At 35.7% G+C, this 22,236-nt stretch overlaps 1 protein-coding gene across 1 annotated transcript; it reads left to right on the top strand.

Annotated features, from left to right (window-relative positions):
* The first annotated feature begins 177 nt into the window (after window positions 1-177).
* LOC121414126 (dehydrodolichyl diphosphate synthase complex subunit DHDDS-like) lies at window positions 178-15,674 on the top strand. The gene is made up of 8 exons (XM_041607193.1): window positions 178-556; window positions 1,140-1,353; window positions 3,873-4,015; window positions 6,223-6,339; window positions 8,693-8,794; window positions 9,822-9,936; window positions 11,475-11,582; window positions 12,734-15,674. The coding sequence occupies exons 1-8, from the start codon at window positions 522-524 to the stop codon at window positions 13,007-13,009; spliced, it is 1,110 nt and encodes a 369-aa protein (XP_041463127.1). The 5' UTR covers window positions 178-521; the 3' UTR covers window positions 13,010-15,674.
* The last annotated feature ends 6,562 nt before the right edge of the window (window positions 15,675-22,236 follow it).

Here is a 22,236-nt window from a genome sequence, read left to right as displayed (position 1 = left end):
CCTAGAATTTTGTGGTCAATGATTCATCCGCTCTCCCTGACCTTTGACTTGATTGAATGCATGCATAATGCACTGAATTGCATGCATTGAAATTGCCAGTGTCTTGAACCTACGGTACCGTATATACGTATGTGTGCAACGTGGGCAATGCAATACAGGCTCTACGTTCCTGATCCTGTGCATGTGTATGATGTGTGTGTGTAACGTATGAGAAGCCATACACATGTGTTCTGTGCGGCATGCTGCGCTAGATGCACTGGAACCATTTTGCAGTAACATTTTTCGCCGAAACTTCAGCGAGCGGCTTTCGACGAAACCCCGTGCAGCTAGCTGAATTGGAACCTCCGATGTGGCACCGAGTCTCACGATTGCATCAGATCCTCACCGCTCGACGCCGACCATAACTCGACGTGCTTGCTTGCCGAAAGTTCGGGGTGTTTGGATTGTCCAGTCACGCTTGGGACCCTGTCCTGGGAGTGGGAGAATAATTTACCTCACCTTAATGAATTGGATAATGTAACATGGATCCAGAATTTAGAAAGTCTAATGAACATTGGTGAGTATTTCAATCTAACTTTAGTATTTTAAGAGCTAGATAAATAAGATAATACAAGATTTATTTTAGATCTAGGCCATTATTTTTTTAAATAAAAAAATAGATTTTTTTTATGAACTGTGAAGTGTGAGTGTGATTGAATTAACAACAGAGACTTGCTAGAGAGAGTTAATTGACATCACGTCTATAAATTGTAAAATCAGAAGCAAATGATGGTCCCATGTAAAGAGTCACAACCCAGGCCATGCACGTTAAATAAAACCAAGGCAATAGTCGTCAAAGAGTAGGGTAGGTCCTATATTCAGTTCACCAGGTGTGTTGCACCCGCCGGTCCAGGCAAAATTAAGATCAAGTCACCCGATGATGCGTTTATTTATGCCCAAGACGGCCTTGCATCATAATTCATGTAAATCTATATCCAGATCCAGAATATTATGATCCCCTTTATCAGATCCTGGAATATTGCCCTTTTCATGTAATGTTAGGTGTCACCTAATCATGGCTGATCATGACATAAAAAAAGTTTTGAAATTCCTTTTCTAGATTTGGCTAGATTACATCAAAATTTTTCATTGTATTGCAGGATCGAGGCATCAGCAGCTACGTCAGAATGGTTCCCAGAGAAGCAGTACCAGGCCCAGAAGACATGGTTCCAGTCCTTCTGTCTGCGGGTCCTCAAATGTGGTCCTGTGCCTCAGCACGTAGCCTTCATCATGGATGGCAATCGCAGATTTGCTAAGAAAAAGTCTTTTCAGACCCTAGAGGGGCATTCACTTGGTTTTGAGAAATTAGCGGAGGTGAGAGTGAAATCAAACAAATTTAAGCATGTTTTCTTTGAAATCTTTAGCAAGTTAATAATAGCTTGATATTGCACCTTTTCCAGAAGATGCAAAATGCAAGCCTAGATATTGTAGTGTAGGCCTACATGAAGGCATCTTGAAGAAAAAGGAAGATCATTGTTATGTGCAGTTGATCTTATGAATCATGGATTCCTTCATTAATTTCATTGCATGCTCTATTAATGAAAAAAATATTTCCAAAGATATTGTGGAGACATTTTTAAGCTTCGAAAATGAAATTTAGACAGGAAGGTTACTGGAAATAATATGTTTGGCTGTCTTGTCTTCAGTGAAGAAAAAAATCAGTGCTACCTATCAGCTGCATGTCTCAATGTCCAGTCTATAGTACGGTACGGCAATGCAATAATTCAGTGCTCAATTAGTTAAATTTCCACTCTTCCATTGATACTTGCTGGTAACAGGTGAACCAAACAAAGGTGTAGGGATATGCAAACCCAGTAGTGTCTGCTAGATCAGTCTTTCTGGGATTATTTTCTTTTGTACTGGTACTTAAAGTAAAGGGAGGGAAAGTATCAATTTTAGGAAACCCTCAAGTACATGGGGGATACCATGGTACCTTGATGGGGCGGGGCAAGGTAACCTGAAAGTAACATATTTTTTTACCCCACTTGAGACATGTGAGAATACATGCACTATTCTTTTCATGTCCCAGTTTTCCAGACTTCTTTTTTTTTACACTCTTCTGAGAAATGTCCTCATGAATACAGACAGTACATTAGTCCCATAGAAGTCAGTGCATTCATGAGGTCATTTCTCAGGCCCCCATGGACCGCTTCCAACCAAATTTTGGTAGTGGGGGTTTGGATCATGCTCTCCCAAAATATAGTATCACAAGCACAGAAATGTGAAAAAAAAATGGTAGAGGGGCACTCCACCCCCCCCCCCCCCATAATGTCATGCAGAATATTAGTGGGTATGAAAGAATCGCCAACCATTCTTCTTTGCACTCACAGGCATAATCATGCATCTGTACATGTGGTGTTCACAGCCTTTTTCTTGCATGTACAGTGTAATTTAGTAGGAGAAATATCTTTACTTTGGAAAAAAAAAACACTGAAAGGAACATCCAGGATGCAATACAATTTACAAAACTTCATTTACTGTAAATGTGAATATTGGTCTGATGTGATCATTGATTACCCAAAATGTTGATTTTTAAAATTATGTTTAAACTGTGTTTGGTTAATTATTCTCTTAATTCCAAATGATATGCTCAATAAATTTCCAATACCAAGATGCAATAATAATCTAAAATAAGGTGTTTTTACTTTTCCCTATAAAAATATAGATCTGACAGTTTTACCAACAGAGAATGGGATACTTTGTTAATTTATAAAACAGTGTTTATTTATTGGAAATGAATGAATACTAAGAGATAGATACTGTGGAGTGGACTTTCACTCAGTCCCTTTAAAGTGTACGTGCTATCATTGGATTTCCTGAATGAGTAATAGAGAAAGCATGTGTGTTTGGGGCAGTTACCAAGTGAATATATTGATTATCATAATCATGTACAATATCATTTCAGAGAAGTTATAGTGATACAGAGTGCTGCACGTGTGATTCTGTGCATGTACAATTTCTTAAATAGTGGGCTGTACTCCGCTGTAGTCACTTTTGAATTTATCAACTCACTTTTATACAAATTGTTATAATTCATGCAATAAAAGTAGGCGTATAGTAAGTTAGGGAACATTGGGATTGCATTAAAAAAAAATTATTCATTCTTGGTTTTAACTAAGTCAACAAAACCCATTGAATTCTTGAAAAATACATGTAGCTTCATTAAAAAAAGATAATTCCTGAATAATCTTTGTAGTGGGAAACTTACATTCACATGTGTGGTATTTGGGGTACACAAGTATGAGGGACCCATTTTGTTTTGAGTTAAAACTATGGTAACCCCAATGGCAATTACCATGGTAACTGAGCTCAGCAGCCAATCACAATCAAGGTTTCCATGGTACCTACTACCTAGTTGTAAACAGTAATGACAAAATCTCAATAGTTGTAGTTCTTTATGAAACAGGCCCCATAAAATGATTCAATAATTCAATTCAATTTGGTTTATTATATGAAGACATTGTAAAAACAGTCCGAAGACTGACACGTATACAAAGCTCACAGAAAAAAGAAAAATACATGAAAATGAAAGGAATGAAAGGAATATATATACCTACAAATTAACAAGAGCAAATCAAATAAGAACATAAGAGTAAGATTAGATATTGCACTTGAGGTTCAATACAGAAACATCATTAAAATTGAAGAATTATTCTATAAAAAAATAAAGTGAAAATAGAATGGCCCCACTCCCCCTTAAAAAAATTGAAAATATTTGGGATATGTTGATTGGTTGATTCTATTGTAAATTGAAAAAAAATTGTAATTGTAAAACATTTAATGAAGTACACAGTATCATTACTACAAATTATATGTTTTTTGTTTATTTTCAGACTCTACAATGGTGTTTAGATCTAGGTATTACAGAAGTCACTGTTTATGCATTTAGTATAGAAAACTTCAAGAGATCAAGGCAAGAAGTCGACGGACTGATGGAATTGGCAAGAAAGAAATTTCTCAGATTATTAGAAGAAAAGTAAGTTCAAGGGTGTTGTTTTAGTTTTTATGATTTTTCACTGTACTGTACAAAGTTCCTTTTTTTCATAATGAGATTTATGTCAGAGAAATTATATTTTTATTACAATAAAGGTCAAGTCCACCCCAGGAAAATGCTGGCTTGAATAAATAGAGAAAAATTAAACTAACATAGTGCTGAAAATTTCATCAAAAATCGGATGTAAAACAAGAAAGTTATGACATTTTAAAAGTTTCACTTATTTTTCACAAAACAGTGATATGCACAACTAGGTGAGTCAGTCGATGATGTCCATCACTATTTCTTTTGTTTTTTATTGTTTGAATTACACAATATTTCATTTTTTATCTATATGACAATAAGGACTAACTTGACTGAACCATATAGTATTACACAATGCTAATTCTACATGTTCAGGGAGGAATCAATCGTTGTTTCACTTGACAATGAGGAGAAAATTAGAACATTTCATATAATAAAATACAAAAGAAATAAGTGAGTGGATGACGTCATAGTCTCCTCATTTGCATACCAGCCAGGATGTGCATAGAACTGTTTCATGAAATTAAGCGAAACTTTAAAATGTCATAACATTCTTATACCCCTTTCATAAACCTATCCTCCAATTAGCCGCCTAATAGTAATGCGGATAATTCAATAAAAATTGTGTTTTCAAACTCCAAAAATTATCTGCATTATTTTTACAAGCGCCCGTCCTGAAAAAGGCGGATAATCGTCATGACAACTGGACACGCCCCCTCCGATGCGGTTGTGTTGGAAAAGGGTGACCTTGTGACCGCACCATGGCAATTATCCGCATTATTTGGAAATGCGTTCATAAACTCAAAATCTTGTCCCGATGCTGCTATTATGCGGATAATAGCAGCATCAAAATAATGCGGATAACTCTGGTCCTCCTCCAATTTTACGACCAAATGATGCTGCTATTAGCCGCATAATTGGGTTTATGAAAGGGGTATTATTTTACATCTGATTTTGATGAAATTTTCAGTGTTATGCCTGTTGGATTTTTCTCTTTTTATTCAAATCAACTTTTGTTGGGGTGGACTTGTCCTTGTCCAACATCTTGGAAATTTGGGAGTATTGGTGGAGTGTTTTTTAATTACATTTTGCGGGAAATGTATCTTTCATGTTTGGTTTATATTCCATGTACAAGTATGTAGCATTCAATTAGAGCGGCAATTGGAAGAGGAAGAGAGGGAAAGAGAGAGAGAGAGAAAGAGATGAATAGCTTGGCACAATTTAGATCAAAGGTCAACAAACTTCTCTTAACAATAGCTCTTAATAGTTTAAGCAAAGTACCCCTGTATCTAGTCACATGAGCAATTATTTCTGATGCTGGATTACAATGTATATTTTAGAATTTTCAATTATGTGTCATCTCATCGTCAGCATTTTGGCACGCATTTTTTTCTGAATATTCATATTTTCATTATTCAATTCTACTATGATATTCAAATCTGCTGCATGGTATGGCAACGCTTGAAGGTGATACGTTGTACCTCTGTTTAAAAGCTGATGATCTTTGCCCCCCTTTTCTTCTTGGTTTAATCCAGTAATAATGTTATCTTTAAATCCATCTACATGGTGAAAGACCGGTAGTGAAATACGTGAACTGCCATTTCAGTCTTCCGGCACTTTGAACCAATTACGCATGAAACATTGATCTTGATTGGTCTATCGATTTAGCGATTGATCGCTTATCTTTATGTTACGGACCCCTGGAATATCCTTGAAGTTGAAGGAGGCATTTCTATGGGTGTTTTTTTTGGGGGGGAGGTGTCACTTTTAAGGTTACAGTGAACTAAAGAACTATTACTTTCTTTTTCTTTTTTTTTCAGAAAATGGAATAGTATGTAATATCTTATATCCCTTTTGAGTATGTCTGTTTGTTGGTGTGTAATTTTTTCTTGAGCATAATTACAGAATAATAAGTGGATCTCCTTGCCCATGTCCTGAGTGCACTGTATGTTAGGTGATGTCAGGAGCTTATCCCTGCCAATTTCCACAGATCTGCCTTAGATTAGATTTTGGATTTAGTTTATAGACCTGCATGTGCCTCCACGAATGTTTTTGAGAAGAATTCCTGTGTTATGGTTAAACTTTGTCTTCCATACTATGTTTTCCTTGTGTTTTCTGATAATAGTAATCACTTTCTCTCCCTCTTCACATTCTATTGTTTTCAGAGATCAAATCATGAAGCATGGTGTCTGTGTGCGAGTTATAGGAGACCTCGACCTCCTACCCAGGGATGTGCAAGAAGTCGTTGCAGAAGCCATGTTTATATCACGTGATAACACAAGGTGAGAACAGATTCATGATTATTTTGATACATGCTGGGAATGAATAGGGTATCACAACCTCTTCTCCAGGAATGTGCAAGAAGTTATAGCAGAATTCATGTCTACATTGTATATCACGCAATTACAGTGAAAACCAATTCATAAAGAGATGAGGGTAGGAGAGAGAGAGGGATAGGGAATCCCGACCTCCTCCCCAGGGATGCGCAAGAAATTGCAGCTAAACTCATATTCATGTCACACAATAACACAAGTTGAGAATAAACTTGTAACTTTGAGAGCTCTATTGAAGACCCACTTACATTTCAGTGGCACAGATTCAGAGAATTGTGGGTAATTCAAGCTCACAATATTTCACAAATTCTTTTTTTACTTTCTGTATCACCCAAATCTTGCATTAGATTCTCTGTTCAATTTTCCTGAGTCTGTATGCATCTGAATCACAAATGCAGAGGTGTCGTGTTCACACCTTTGGTCAAGGTCATTACAACAATGGTCTTAAACCTCAGTGTGAAAAATGTACTTCCTTCCTGTTCTTGCATATCTTCTCAATTGTATGCCATGATATGCATGTCTCATTATGAATGGTCAAGCAATTAAGAATATAACTGTTCAGCAAGGCTTCCTGGCTACACTTCATCAACTTTACAGTCCAAAGTAAATGAAATTACTTGTGTTTTTAATGGTATGCTCTGTGTTGGTTTGCATGATTTGGGGACTAGAAGGATGCCAATTTGTTGTAGTTTTTGGCAAGGCAATGGAACAGTCATATATTATACTAGTACACTGGAGCTCAGTCCAAATTTCTCCCCAAAATGTTTTTTTAAAAAAGCCCTAGAAAACTATTAGTCCATGAAATTCTCCTAGGGTCCATTGTAAACTGTAATACATACAAAATAGCAAATCTTTTGAAAGTATTATTTTATCCCAAATAAAAATGAAGAGAGATATTTAATGTAAAAATATGATTAAGAACTTAAAACTGATAAGTTGACATTGATTTGCCCTGTAATTCCATTTTAAAATCACAAACGTGTAATATTGAAAGTGATCTATGAGAAAATCAGTTCTTTTTATGAAACTTCACATATTTTGAATATTAGGATTGAGTTGGTTGAGTTAATACTTGAAAAAATCTTCAGACAGTTATTGCTGTTTTTAATGTTTTGTTATTGATTTTGTGCATGCCCAATCAAAAACCCAAAACTCAAAGAAATATGCAAGTCTATTTCATCAGCCAATCTTCTCTATGAAGGTGTCTTTCTGATCTTGGAATCTGATCTTGGACAAGTTTTATTTAAAGTTATCAAAACAATTGTTATGAAGCTTTGTACCTTTGTCCCTTTGTACCTTTGTCCCTTTTTTCTCTGTCATTCTAGGCATTGAAATGATGTAGGATTCACCTGAATGATAACTGTTTGGAATGTCAGAAATGAAGAAATTTGAATTAATACTTATCACTGCATATAAAAGAGTTTCTTGTAAAACATGTTTGTAATGAATTATCTTTCAATCACTTTGCTATGTTTATAGATAAGATGCTGGATTTTTGTATCTTGGTCTTTTCTTTGGCTGTTTGCCTACAGTGCAAATCAAAATTGATCAGATTGTCTATTTGTTAAACTACATGTTCATGCTCATGAAAGAGTTAATCATTTTAGCAACCCCAACTCATAAATGTTATCCTTAACATCACTTTTTTACATTAAACGGAATATCCACTTTAGGATATATGATATGATACATGTATGTACATTTAGGGATAAATACATAATGTCAAAATTAGTTTGCGATTTCATATTTTTATATTCTGTTATTTTGTATAATTTTGTTTTTAACCATTGCGCAGAACTACGGGGGATTGGCCTCGATAGGTCTTTGGCCTTTGCCAATCCCCTACATCCACTGCGTATTGGTTTTTACCATTTTCTTTTGTCATATTGATTTTTAATTATGTATTGATTGATTTTTATCATGTTTATGTAATTATTGTATGTTTTGTACCTTTTTTTAATGGATGTGAATAAAGTGAATTTGAATTTGAATTTGAATTCTCAAACATAATTAATTTGAATTCTCAAACATAATTAATTTGAATCTCAAACATAATATTGATCTGAAACACTCAGCTATCATCTCTGAAATTGATGATATCACTTGCGCTCATGTGTAGGTATAGGTTTCCTGTCATTCCACTGACTTTTTTTCTTTTATTTGATGTCATTACACATTATGTCAATGTAGTTTTAGAACGATACATGTCATGTCTTTGTATCAGAGTTTTCCCAATGTGACTAGGATATTGCTAGTTGATATATTATTATCAGATTCCATGTTTGTTTGTTTGTTCTTGTAGGGCTACTCTAAATGTATGTCTAGCGTATACCTCCAGGCAAGAGATGGCCAATGCAGTCAAGGAGGTGGCTCTAGGAGTAGAAGAAGGCATCCTCTTCCCAAGGTATGTATTTTAATCAAATTAATGAATGGCGCAAAGCAGTGACATGCTAAAAAATTATTGACTTGCACATTTATTGAGGGCAAGCACAAGAATAAATAGAAGAAAAAGGGAAAAGTGAAGCCAAACAAAACAAAAGGAGCAGCATATTGAACAATCTGAGCTTTGATATGCAAAAGGAGATAAAATGGATCATATCTTAAGGGTTCCCAGCTTATCAGGGAAATCAGAGAAATTTATTTTTTCAGTTAGGGAATTTGATTTTAAATATACCTCAAATCAGGGGGAAAATGCCTCAGATGAGGGAAAAATCAGGGAATTTTATTAGCTCAAAAGTTGAAAGCATGGTAGTCTGTCAGACTCTGTTATATTGAACGACTGGTTATGGTGGTACTAATCAAGTTTTACATTATTGTTTTTATACTAAAAATACATGTAATTCACTGCAACAACTTAGAAAACATGTGAAACTGGGAATGGGTTTAAGTAGTAATTATCAGGGAATTTTTTAACTTATCAGGGAAAAATCAGGGGATTTTGTTTTCTTGAAAAGCTGGGAACCCTGATCTTTGATGAGTTTCATACTTTTTATCGAGAAGCACCCCTGAATGTGATCTGACAGATTATATTAGCCTGGGTAATTATTTGACTTGTAATGTGACTCTGTGGCTTCTGAAGCCAGAGTTTACCATCTACTCATATGTAGAGATCAGTGTTGAGAAAATCTGCCCCATGACAACCGGTTACTTGCAGACTGGTATGTAAAAACCTAACAGACATTTGTATTCTTTTTTGTTCTTCCATGCATGTGTGTACTTGATCTGTGAGCTATTGCTGGGAGAGTTGCAATTATATTATTGAATGCAAGTTGATTTGCCATATACATGTATAAATAGATAGATTATCATCCAATTATATTGCATGCATTTTGGACTTTCATATAATTGTTTTTAGTTATATTGGATTGTGACTCTAGGTGCTACCAACCTGTGTTCAATCATCAATTTTATTCTATTTTTATTTTTTGCAGTGATGTTTCAGAGGAATTAATAGAGCAATGTCTGTATACTAATAGATGTAAAGATCCTGAACTACTGGTGAGAACATCGGGGGAAGTCAGGTTAAGTGACTTCTTATTGTGGCAGGTAGGTCATTTCAAGTTTGGTTTTAAATTCTGGTGTAAGAGTTGCCAAATACACCACTTCCAACTCTAATATTGGTGTTTGGTGTTAAGGAGTTTATAGACTAATGGATGCATGAATATTCTGAGCAACTGGCTAGAAAATTAGTGGAAGATGTTTTAAGTGACTTCTTATTATGGCAAGTTGGGCCTTTCAAGTTTGGTGTTAAAATCTGTTGTTAAAGTTGCTAAATACACCCCCTTTCAATTTGGTGTTTGACATTAAGGAAATAATAGAGAAATAGATAAAATATCCTGAGCTACTTGCTATAACATTAGGAGAAGTCAGGTTATGTGACTTCTTATTATGACAAGCAGGACATTTCAAGTTTGGTACTAATATCTGTTGTTAAATAGTTGCCAAATACACCTCTTTCAACTCCAGTTTTGATGTTTATAGATTAATGGCTGTATATAATTATAATGATCTTAGATTTTGCTACAATATTTGAAGAAGCCAGGCATAGTGATTTCTTCTTGTTAAATGTCAGGTAGGTAGGTAATTTCGAGTTTGGTGCTGAAAGGTGGTGATCCTGTTGCCAAAATATGTCAACACTAGCTTTTCAACTCCAGTCTTAATGTTTGGTGTTAGTTTACAGAGGAATCTCTGTATAATAGATGTTAAGATCCATACTTGCTTCTCAGAATGTCTGACTAAGGGGGTGTTGCAAGAAAATAATTGCAATCAATTGCAAATATTCTGTTGCAGTTTTACAACTAATTGATCAATTATAGCTGTAGCAAATCAGATTACACTCCTTGTTTCATGGAGCAGATTAGCAATCAATCACAAATTTGCAATAATTGCACTTCATATGCTTGATTTTGGGAACGAAAAAAAAAACACTTGCAATTGATCGCAAGTTTCTTGCAATGCACCATTATTATGTATTATGGTTGATTCATATTGACATTAATGTTTCATTCATCTTCATTCCTATATGATCTTTATATTCTTGTAGCCAGCAAGAATTTAGATTCAAAGTTTTTTTTTTTTTACCAATCCTTAATTTGGGCTACAGGAAATTTAGTCCCCCCCCCTTTCTTAAACAATGGATTTGGGGGTGTCTAATTTAGCATGAGAACCTGTTACATTTATTCATAAAGGCATACTTGAGTTTACTAATAGATATCCATGTATGAAATGGTTCCATGACATTTGCTCTGGCGACAATTGCTCCGATATAAAATCTGCATGTTAAGCCAAACACAAACCTAACCTCCAAAAGTAAATAAACCCTAATCTTAATCTTTACATTATTCCGAACCCAAAACTCTCTTAAAATCTTAGCTCTAACCCTATGCCCTCCGAGATATTAAGACCTGAGTAAATGTCGCAGGAGCAAATGTCGTTTCACTGTATGAAACAGCCCCAGGAAATAAACGTCACTTCTGAATTAGGCTGCTTTCGATGATCATCAAATGTAAGTTCACTTTGTTTTGATCTGTTCTTGATAGCATTGTTTCTTACACAAACTTGTCAATTTTCTTTGTATGCTCTAGAGCGGCTATTCAGTACTGTCTTTCGTTGAGGTGTTGTGGCCAGAGTTTTCCATATGGCACTTGTTTGCAGCAGTTCTTCACTACCAGACCAAATATAATGCAGTACAGGTAAGTTCCGCCAGACAAACAGAAATATTACCACTGCATGGTCCTGATTCATAAAACCTGTTTGATTTGATTGGCTGATGGTAAATTTGGTATTTGTTAGTAGGCAATTCCATAAATTATGGTCTGACCCCCTATATGTGGGACCTTCATGAATTTTTTTGTCTCTGATTTCTTGTTCTTTTGACAGTCTGTAATGTTCTCTAATTGACCATGACTTGGTCAGTTTATGAATTGAAGTACGACTTGGTCATTTTATGGAATTGCCAAACTATTTATGAGACATGACCCAGGTTTCCGTAACAAAGGAAAAGATGTGGTCAATGTTTACAATTGAACATAACTTTTTGTACATGATTTTCTATACTGCTAGAGTTACAATTGATTGTATCTTTTTTGTTATATGACATTGTCTTACAAAGGGCTGTCACTGATCTGATCAATCGCAACTATCGAAATCTATCAATTGTCACAATTTTTCATAAGCAATCTGTGCCTGTTGAAATAAAAAGGAGCAACAAGGACAAGAATGTCCTGGGGTACGTTGCAGAAAGAGTTGTGTTTAAACGCAAGTCAAAAAATCAATCACAAGTCCCAAATGTGCGCTGTTGATTGGTTGAAAATCAAGTTGCGCATGATTTTTAGAGTTGCGATTGATTGCAACTCTTTCTGCAATAGGCCCAAGGTGCTCAGGACAACCCCCCCCCCTAAACCGGCCAAAAGATCCCTGGAAAATTCCCATTAACTGCAATGTTAAATCTTATCCAATTTAGCAGATTGGGCAGTAGGTTGTGACAGGTAGCTGCTCCCTAAAATAAACATACAATTCTTGCCTGAGTAGCACACTTGATTGTCAGAACACTCGACTAATTCTTACCAGGTGCATTATAGGTGCAGTTCTTGATTCGCTTCATGATCAGCTCAAGCCATAATAATCTGAGCATTTCAACTTTTCATATGAACTCAAACAGAGACAAATCATTTTGGGATGGTCTCGGTCTAATATATAGGGGTTAAAAGTAAGTACTTTTAAATGGAATTGTCTATATTTTTTTCCAATCACTTTAAGGAAGACTCTTTGTATTCCGATCTCGCACCCACAACAGAAAATGTGTCTTTAAATTCGATTTTTTTTTTTTTTTTTTTTGTGGCAGACTGCAAAGGAAGCCATGTTACACAACAGGAGGAGAGCCGTCCAGGAATCGGACCACAGATGCGTTCTGGATCAGTTAAACAACAGTAATCAAACAACGATCTCGGATCATATAGAAACGCCTAGTAATGAGGATTCATTCCATAAAAGACTTTCAGAGTACACTCGCGATCGTGAGTCAAGGATAGCAAAGTTTCTAGGATCACTTCACGCAAGGAGAGAAAACTTTTTAATTAGTTTATTACCTGAAAGGACTCGATGCCAACTTGTATCCTAATTCTGCTATTGGAGTATTCCAGCAACTTTCCAATTTTTTTTTGTTTCTTTTTATTGTTCCAAGAATTTTATGAATGAATATATGAGAGAGATTTAATATTGTGTTTATATTTTGAACAAGTACTGATGAGGAAATGAAATATTGACTACTGAAAGGGCAATTATGGCCTTTTTGTAAGTTTAAGTGAAAATATAATTTTAAAACATGATGAAAATCTCATTCAAATTTTTTAAGGACAAGTTCTTGAATCAGTGCTATATTATCACATAGTATGCAGTCAAATTAATGAGTCGATAATCCTCTCATTATTTCTTTATTTGTGCATAGAAAAGTAATAAAATTTGCAAACCTGGTGGCTTGTTAATGTAATAAATTCTTAATGAAGCACATAACTCACAGTGTGATTACTGCTGTACAAGAACTGATTATCATGACTACAAATAGAAACGACCGTTTTGAAATTGGATATTGATTAGATTACATGGGGAGTGAATAGACGACAATATCAACATTACTTGTTTGGATATGTGATGCATCTTTCTACTAAATAAAATTCAATGTCGAGAACATTTTGAAATTCCTAGGGGTGATTTGTAGAGAGATGAGTCTGACTTAAAAAAGTGCCAACACACACGCTCTCAAAATATTAATGCAACTTGGTATTTTACATGTTGTTTGTAGTCGGACTTAAATCTTTGTGAAACACCCTCAAAACTCTTATTTTGTTATATTTGATGAAGCGTTTCCAGTATTAATGAAATTTTTGTTATTCATTTAAACTTGCAAATTGGTTAAACTGGCCCTTTACATCCGAATGAGGTATTTGCCTCCATATATTTCCAATGAATTTATTCATTTCTTCAATTGACAATTAGAATACATATTAGATGTAAAAAATTGAATGATAAAATCATGCCCAGCAATCAATGTTGCTATTTTGAAGATTAATACCTATTATTGTAACCCAATACTGATATAATTCAATGAACTTCTTTTAGTTCATATTCATAACGAAGGATGTGAGAATAAGTGGACTGCCCTACACTGTACAAAAGACATTGCCATTATACCTCACATTGAAGGATTTGTTCTATTCTTAACATGGAAGAATGTTGCATTTAGATCATTCCAAAGTCCATTCTTCTGGGTCCCGTTTTATGATTATTATTGTGTGTAAGAATGGATGCTAAAATCAATCACAATTGCTCCCAGCCAATCCAATTCCATGATGTCCGTAGCAAATAACAATTTTCTATCTTGGCCGTGTGTCATGAAAAGTTCCTGCTCTTGAAGATGACAAGAACTTCCTTGTTGAAAAGGAGTTTGGGTGCTATTGTTCATAACCGAATACCTACCCAAGACAGCTTACAGAATAACAATGACAGTAAGAATAACCAAACATTTCTTTTCAAGTCTTCTTAATTTCCTTTGACATTTCTTGAAAAGCACCTTGAGCACTCTACAGAGTGGAGTTGGGGCAGTACAAATCCAATTTACATGTCCATCATGTTAGGTGCTGTTGCAAGGTGCTTCTATATTACCCTGACCAAGCTAGGCTTCTGACTCTGGTGCTCAAAGCTTTTTGAGAAATTACTTTCTGCATACCTCGATACACCTCACCTGGGTTGAGTCCAGCACAGTGAATGAATTTCTTGCTGAAGGAAATTATGCCATGGTTGGGATCCACAACCCTCTGTTTCAAAATCTGGAGATTAATCCACTGGGCCACAATGCTCCACAAAAGTTGATTTCTTCTTAGCCATAGAAGCCTCCAGAAGTTATCCAATAATGAAAGTTTGTAACACTAGCTTATTAATGTCATTATTAAGTTGTTTGAATCGGGACACAGGCCTCTGCTACATTCATCTCCAATAATAGTCATTTTATTTAATGAAATAGCACAAAGTCATTTCTTTGCAGTCATTCAAATAGAAAGTTCCTCTACCATTATCATCAAAGACAAGTTTTCATTAATTCAGTCCATGATGAATATTTTCTATTACGGATTTTTGATATTTTCGCTTGGGCATGCCATCAATATGTGCAGAATCCAAGGAAATATTCATCCCTCATATCATTAATACCTTTATGCTTGTATACATGCACTTTTTTTATTCATTGGACATAAACACATTTATTCAAATCCACAGACATTTCAACATGACTAGATCTTAAAGTTTGGTTATAAATTTGAATTTTTCTTGAGATAAGTAAGTTTTCACTTGCTTACGAAATCAACTAACTGAAAATATATTTCTGTTGCTACATGTATCTCCAATTATTATTTTTTTTTATTGATGTGTTCTGGACACTGTTACATAAAGCTTAGTGGAAATCTATGATCGATTGCATTGATCATTGTGTATAATCTCAGTTTCTACATAAATGAGCAATCACTGGGCTTTATACTACCATCCTCTACAATCCAGGCCCCCATTTCATAAAACTTGTTAAATCTATAACAGTTAAAAGCTACTGAAATCATTTAATTCAATTGGCTGATTGTGATCTTGTTGTAGAGATTTGTGCATTTGTTATTATGACAAGTCTTTGTGAAATGGAACTCAGATTTGATTGTACATGTAGGTTAAGTTTAAGTTGAGCTTTCACAATGTTTTTGCTCAGAATTCTAGGAATATCCACTCACATACTCTTTGCTTTGAAAGACAGTATTAAAAAAAGATGTATTTGATACATGTACATATATTCCATCCACAAATATAGTCATGTATACATATATGTACAAGATCATTTCCCAGTCATTAATTCCTGTCAGTTTTGTAAGTCAGACCTCACTAAGAATTTCCTCTCTGTTTGATGTGGAAATGTTTGCAGTTTATGCATCAAGATACTTATGGTGTGTAATGTTAAAGAATGCAATATATTCCCTTCTAATCTAGGATAATATTAAAAATCATGAAATAGTAAAGTTGTCATACTAAGCAGGGTATTAGATTTTTAAGAGGAAGTCTTATACTAATGTTCTAATTTTGCTTTGCACTAATGATATATCAGAACAATGTCTCTTGTGCTTTACAGATAAATAACAATCCCAATAATCAAATTCTGGTTTTTGTCTCACCTGCGAAGCAGAGTGAGACTATAGGCGCCACTTTTCCGACGGCGGCGTCAACATCAAATCTTAACCTGAAGTTAAGTTTTTTAAATGACGTCATAACTTAGAAAGTATATGGACCTAGTTAATAGAACTTGGCCATAAGGTTAATCAAGTATTACTGAACATCCTATTAGAGTTTCATGTCACATGACCAAGGTCAAAGGTCATTTAGGGTCAATGAACTTAGACCATGTTGGAGGGATCAACATCGAAATTTTAACCTGAGGTTAAGTTTTTGAAATGTCATCATAACTTAGAAAATATATGGACCCAGTTCATGAAACTTTGGACATAAGGTTAATCAAGTATCACTGAACATCCTGCACGAGTTTCACGTCACATGACTAAGGTCAAAGGTCATTTAGGGTCAATGAACTTTGGCCGAATTGGGGATATCTGTTGAATTCCCATCATAACTTTGAAAGTTTATGGATCTGATTCATGAAACTTGGACATAATAGTAATCAAGCATCACTGAACATTTTGTGCAAGTTTCAGGTCTCATGATTAAGGTCAAAGGTCATTTAGGGTCAATGAACTTTGGCCGAATCGGGGTAGATGTTGAATTACCATCATAACTTTGAAAGTTTATTGGTCTAGTACATTAAACTTGGACATTAGAGTAATCAAGTATCTCTGAACATCCTGTGCGCGTTTCAGGTCACATGACCAAGGTCAAAGGTCAATGAACTTTGGCTGAATTGGGTGTATCTGTTGAATTACCATCATAACTTTGAAAGTTTATGGATCTGATTCATGAAACTTGTAAATAAGAGTAATCAAGTATCACTGAACATCCTGTGCGAGTTTCAGGTCACATGATCAAGGTCAAAGGTCATGTAAGGTCAATGAACTTTGGCCATGTTGGGGTTTTTTGTTGAATAACCATCATATCTCTGTAAGTTTGTTGGTCTTGTTCATAAAAAGTGGACATAAGAGTAACCATGTATCACTGAACATCTTGTGCGAGTAAGAGTAGTTTTCAAAGTCAGCACTGCTGCTATATTGAACCGCGTGATGCAGGTGAGACGGCCAGAGGCATTCCACTTGTTGCTCATAATAAGTGTAAATGGTGTAAAGTGTAAATGGTAGTAATTTTTTACCTGATTGCTAAGAGAGCATGAATGCTTGTAAGCAAGTAACCAGAGGACTGACTGTTTAATGTCCTCTCTGGGGGACCTGGTAATGCAGATTAATGCCTTACCAAAGGGCACTAGCGCACCAAGTAGGAATGGAGCCTGGGTCTCCGGAATCCAAAACCCCAGCTCTACCAAGTGAGCTATCACACTTTCTCAAATATATCCACAATCTCCACTCCTTGGGGAGTGATACCTATTCCACCAATGAGCTGTCGATTCCCTCAACTTGCCAGGCCAACTCATCAATGTTTGCATCCTACATGGTAACCATTGAACACCTGGTGGGTGTTTCATAAAGCTGTTTGTAAGTTAAGAGCGACTGAACGACTGGTGAACTTTTCTTGCGTGCTAAACAATCACCAATGAACATGAATGGTGAATATCACTTACCAGAAGAAAGGATCACCAGTTCTTAAAGTCGTTCTAAACTTACGAACAGCTTTATGAAACACCCACCGGGGGGCCGTTTCATAAAGCTGTTCGTAAGATAAGAGCGACTTTAAGAACGACTGGTGAACCTTTCTTACGCGCTTAACCATTGCCAATGTATATGCCATTTACCACAAGAAAGGATCACCAGTCGTTCTTAAAGTCGCTCTTAACTTACGAACATCTTTATGAAACACCCACCTGGATGGAGAGTGGCAAATGTAGGTTAGCATCCCTCCGAGAGGCTAGTAGTGGTGCATTGGGGTTTGAACCCCAGACCTCATGGTTTATAGTCCTAAGATTTCTCATTGATCCTCTACACCATTCATTGGTCCCTTGGAGAGGACCTTATGCCGTTGGTCGTTTGGTTGCTTTTGTACAATGATGCCTCCTTAGCAATCAGGTAAAAAATCACTCCCATTATACCATTATATTATAGTCTTTCATTCCTGTGTCTCTTAGTTCCCCATCCTAGTGCAACACATAAATGTTGTAGTGGGCATTTATCTACATTTGACGCTCTCTACCCAAGCCTTAAAATATATAAATTCTGTATTTCCTACTTTTGTTTATTCCAAATTGCCTTTTATCCTGACCCCTCTGGTAATTGTGAAGGCTTTTTTCACATTTTGGGGGATAAATTGCCCTCAGCTCCCCCCCTTCAAATTCATATTTTGGGGGTCTTTTTTTGTTTTCCTTTTTATTTTTTGCTGCGCCCAGAAGTATATTTGCCACCTTACAATCAATTTAGGGGCTGTGTGGAAGTAATGTTGTTGAGGTTCCCAAAGGGCAACCCAAAATATGATTTTCTGTGATTTTACAAATGGCAATGTATGAACCATTTTTATGACACTCACAAATGGTAACAAATTTCCATTTGATTGGACAATAAATTAAATTCAAGTAATGGACTTGTTATCAATGATATATATGGTTGGAACTACCCCTTATCGACCACCTAATCTAAGCATTGTATCTGCGAAAATATTCATCAATTTTACCCAGTTTTCATCTCATTTGTGCAGAAAATTGAGCAGATCAGATTCCCACGTTTCTCACGGCGACTCCGATTCAATCAACGTATATATCGACGAACAACGAATGCGACGATTTTACATTTGCTCATTTGCACCCATCTTTTGAAACCGACCACCCGCGATACACAAAGTTTACGGCCTATTCTTGTCGCTGTGGCGAAGTATTTTGACTCTTCCAAATCAGTTCTGTGATGTCAACATGCCAAATGATCGTCTCACTACTTCCATTGCGAGCTCCGGCACATGATTCGAGGATTGACGATGGAGACTTGTTCTAAAGCCGTTTCCTATCGGATTTCTTGGTTTTTCAGCAGGGTTTGGGTCTGGTCAATACAATTTTGATTGATTATACTAAATATTTACTTTTTGTTGCTTCTTTTTTTCTCGTAAAATCGATTCTTACCGTTTCTATGGACACTGCGCCTACTCTCCTGCGCGTATCGTTTGTAATACGCAATAATTTTAATGCGCAAGGTGGTCGGTTTCAAAAGAGGTGGTCGATATGTAGTAGTCTCACCATACAGTACAAATCATCTATTGTAGGTCTTGTCATATTGAAATAATGCTTTATCAAATTGAACATGGATGTGACAAAAATTATAAAAGCTTCCTATAAAGTTTATTTTAGCATTTTTATGATTGATAGTCAGATTTTTGTCTTATCAATTGATTCATCTGTTAAGTACAGGAATGATGTTGGAAAAGGATAGTGAAGAACTTGACTGGTCAGATTACAAATTTGACCTACTGATCAGCAAATATCAATTCCAATAAAAATTGTGTATGCCATGGTTTTACATAGATTCAGTGTGCAGATTTGATTTGTTTGTATGGCTGTGTGATCATTGAAATGGATGAAGATGGATGATCCACTTTCATATCTGATGCTTTACCATGTTCCATTAGACAAAGACGGTGACACGATTTGTGCTCCTGCGACAGTTGCTCCGGGCTTAATTTCATCTAAGATGTAGGGTTAGGTTTGCAATAGGGGTTTTATGTAAGGTTTATGGTAGGGGGTAGTGTTTTACCCAGGGTTGAAAGTTAGTAATTTGATGTGTGGGATTTAGAGCCGTTGCGGAGCAGTTGTCGTCAGAGCAAGTGTCATGGAACAGACATGTACATACCATAAAAAGTAAGTTCCCTCGATGTTATGTTATGGTTTAACTTTCTAATTAAATTAAGGTTTCAAGAATAACTTCAAAATAACTTGGTAGAAGTCTTCCTATACCTATGGACTCGACTGTGCATCAAAATGGAATTGATCTGCAGCCTTGTCAACTCAAAGGTTCACAGGAAACAATATTAAGAACAAGTTTTATTATTTCTTTACGCATGAGTTTAAAGTGCCTCTTTGATTAAATGCAATTTACAGTTTATAAAAAATCCATTTGCAATTTCAAGCCGTCAGCCCGGACAACTTGTCTGTCAAGATGACAAATGTAACATTCTCCAAATAATTTGCAAAGATTAATTTCTGTGGGGGAAATCATGAAATCTTTTTATGTTTTTTTGTTTTGATATTGCCCAATAGAGAGAAAGCAGAGTTGACAGAAATATCCAGCGCAAATCTGTCGTTATTTTCCCTTAAAAATATATTCAGGATGCAGAGTTGAAATTAATCACACATGCAAAAAGTGTGTGTGAGAGGGAAAATGGCTCTAACAAATGCCACACAGCTTGAAATTCAAGGAAGTGAGACCAACATTTAAAAAGATATAATTATTCCTTTCTTGTTCTTAAAAATACACCAATCTAGAGACTAATTAATTCCATGCGGCAATTGTCCTCAAAATATGCCAGCAGTCTCTAGATGTTCTTACATTTTGTGAATAAACAGGATATTTTATTCCTAACACACACACAAAATAAAATAAAACAAGACATTACACAAATTATTCTGGCGTGGGGTATTAATCTTTTATTCTACATGTACCTTACAGGTTTTCACATCCACTTGTCTCTCAAATATCACAGAGACCAATCACATTACAAAAGCTAATGGTGGAAGCACTAAAGACTTTGGTAGTAAACTTGTCCAATATACGGTAGTTTTTAAACAACATTGCATATATCAGTACTTGACATTATTTCATATACATGTACCCGATAACTATAGGCCTACATATGTTGACAAATTCATTAAATTGTGTTCAGTACATGTCTACCCAAACAGGAGAAGTTAAAATGAGGTCGCAAATGGTCTTGCTATAGACAATAGGCCTTTTTACACAGGCGTGCAGGAGCTCACTTGCATGTACAACAGATTTTCCTGTATCTTCAGTGGGATTGATAGTTTGGAACACTGTTCTGTGGATATTTTATGTATAAATGTGGCCAAGATTCACCAAGCCAGGCAAAGTTAAAATCAGTGATGAACACACGTGTGTTGGTATACATGTAGGTAGCCAATATGTGAATACCCTGTGTACACCTTAATCGTGTATTTACTAGACTTTTGGCATAATCTTTCATGTGTCAAAGAAATTGTTTTTATTCATTCCTACGTTAACTATAATATACCGTCTTGCATTCAGTCAAATGCATCTTTCCATAAGCCACTGTGGCACTGGTGTCAATACAATACAAGTGGAATGCATCTGGCCGTCTCACCTGCATCACGCAGTTCAATATAGCATCAGTGCTGACTTTGAAAACTACTCTAACTCGCACAAGATGTTCAGTGATACATGGTTACTCTTATGTCCACTTTATGAACTAGACCAATAAACTTACAGAGATATGATGGTTATTCAACAAAAAACCCCAACATGGCCAAAGTTCATTGACCTTACATGACCTTTGACCTTGATCATGTGACCTGACACTCGCACAGGATGTTCAGTGATACTTGATTACTCTTATGTACAAGTTTCATGAATCAGATCCATAAAATTTTAAAGTTATGATGGTAATTCAACAGATACACCCAATTCGGCCAAAGTTCATTGACCTTTGACCTTGGTCATGTGACCTGAAATGCGCATAGGATGTTCAGTGATACTTGATTACTCTAATGTCCAAGTTTAACGAACTAGACCAATAAACTTTCAAAGTTATGGTAATTCAACAGATACCCCCGATTCGGCCAAAGTTCATTGACCCTAAATAACCTTTGACCTTAATCATGAGACCTGAAACTTGCACAAAATGTTCAGTGATGCTTTATTACTATTACATTGTATGTCTAAGTTTCATGAATCAGATCCATAAATATTCAAAGTTATGATGGGAATTCAACAGATACCCCCATTCGGCCAAAGTTCATTGACCCTAAATGACCTTTGACCTTGGTCATGTGACGTGAAACTCATGCAGGATGTTCAGTGATACTTGATTAACCTTATGTCCAAGTTTCATGAACTAGGTCCATATATTTTCTAAGTTATGATGACATTTCAAAAACTTAACCTCAGGTTAAGATTTTGATGTTGATTCCTCCAACATGGTCTAAGTTCATTGACCCTAAATGACCTTTGACCTTGGTCATGTGACATGAAACTC

Source organism: Lytechinus variegatus, chromosome 4 (assembly GCF_018143015.1).
Source record: "Lytechinus variegatus isolate NC3 chromosome 4, Lvar_3.0, whole genome shotgun sequence".
Taxonomy (NCBI): Eukaryota; Metazoa; Echinodermata; class Echinoidea; order Temnopleuroida; family Toxopneustidae; genus Lytechinus; species Lytechinus variegatus.
This window is presented reverse-complemented; position numbering and strand designations above follow the sequence as displayed.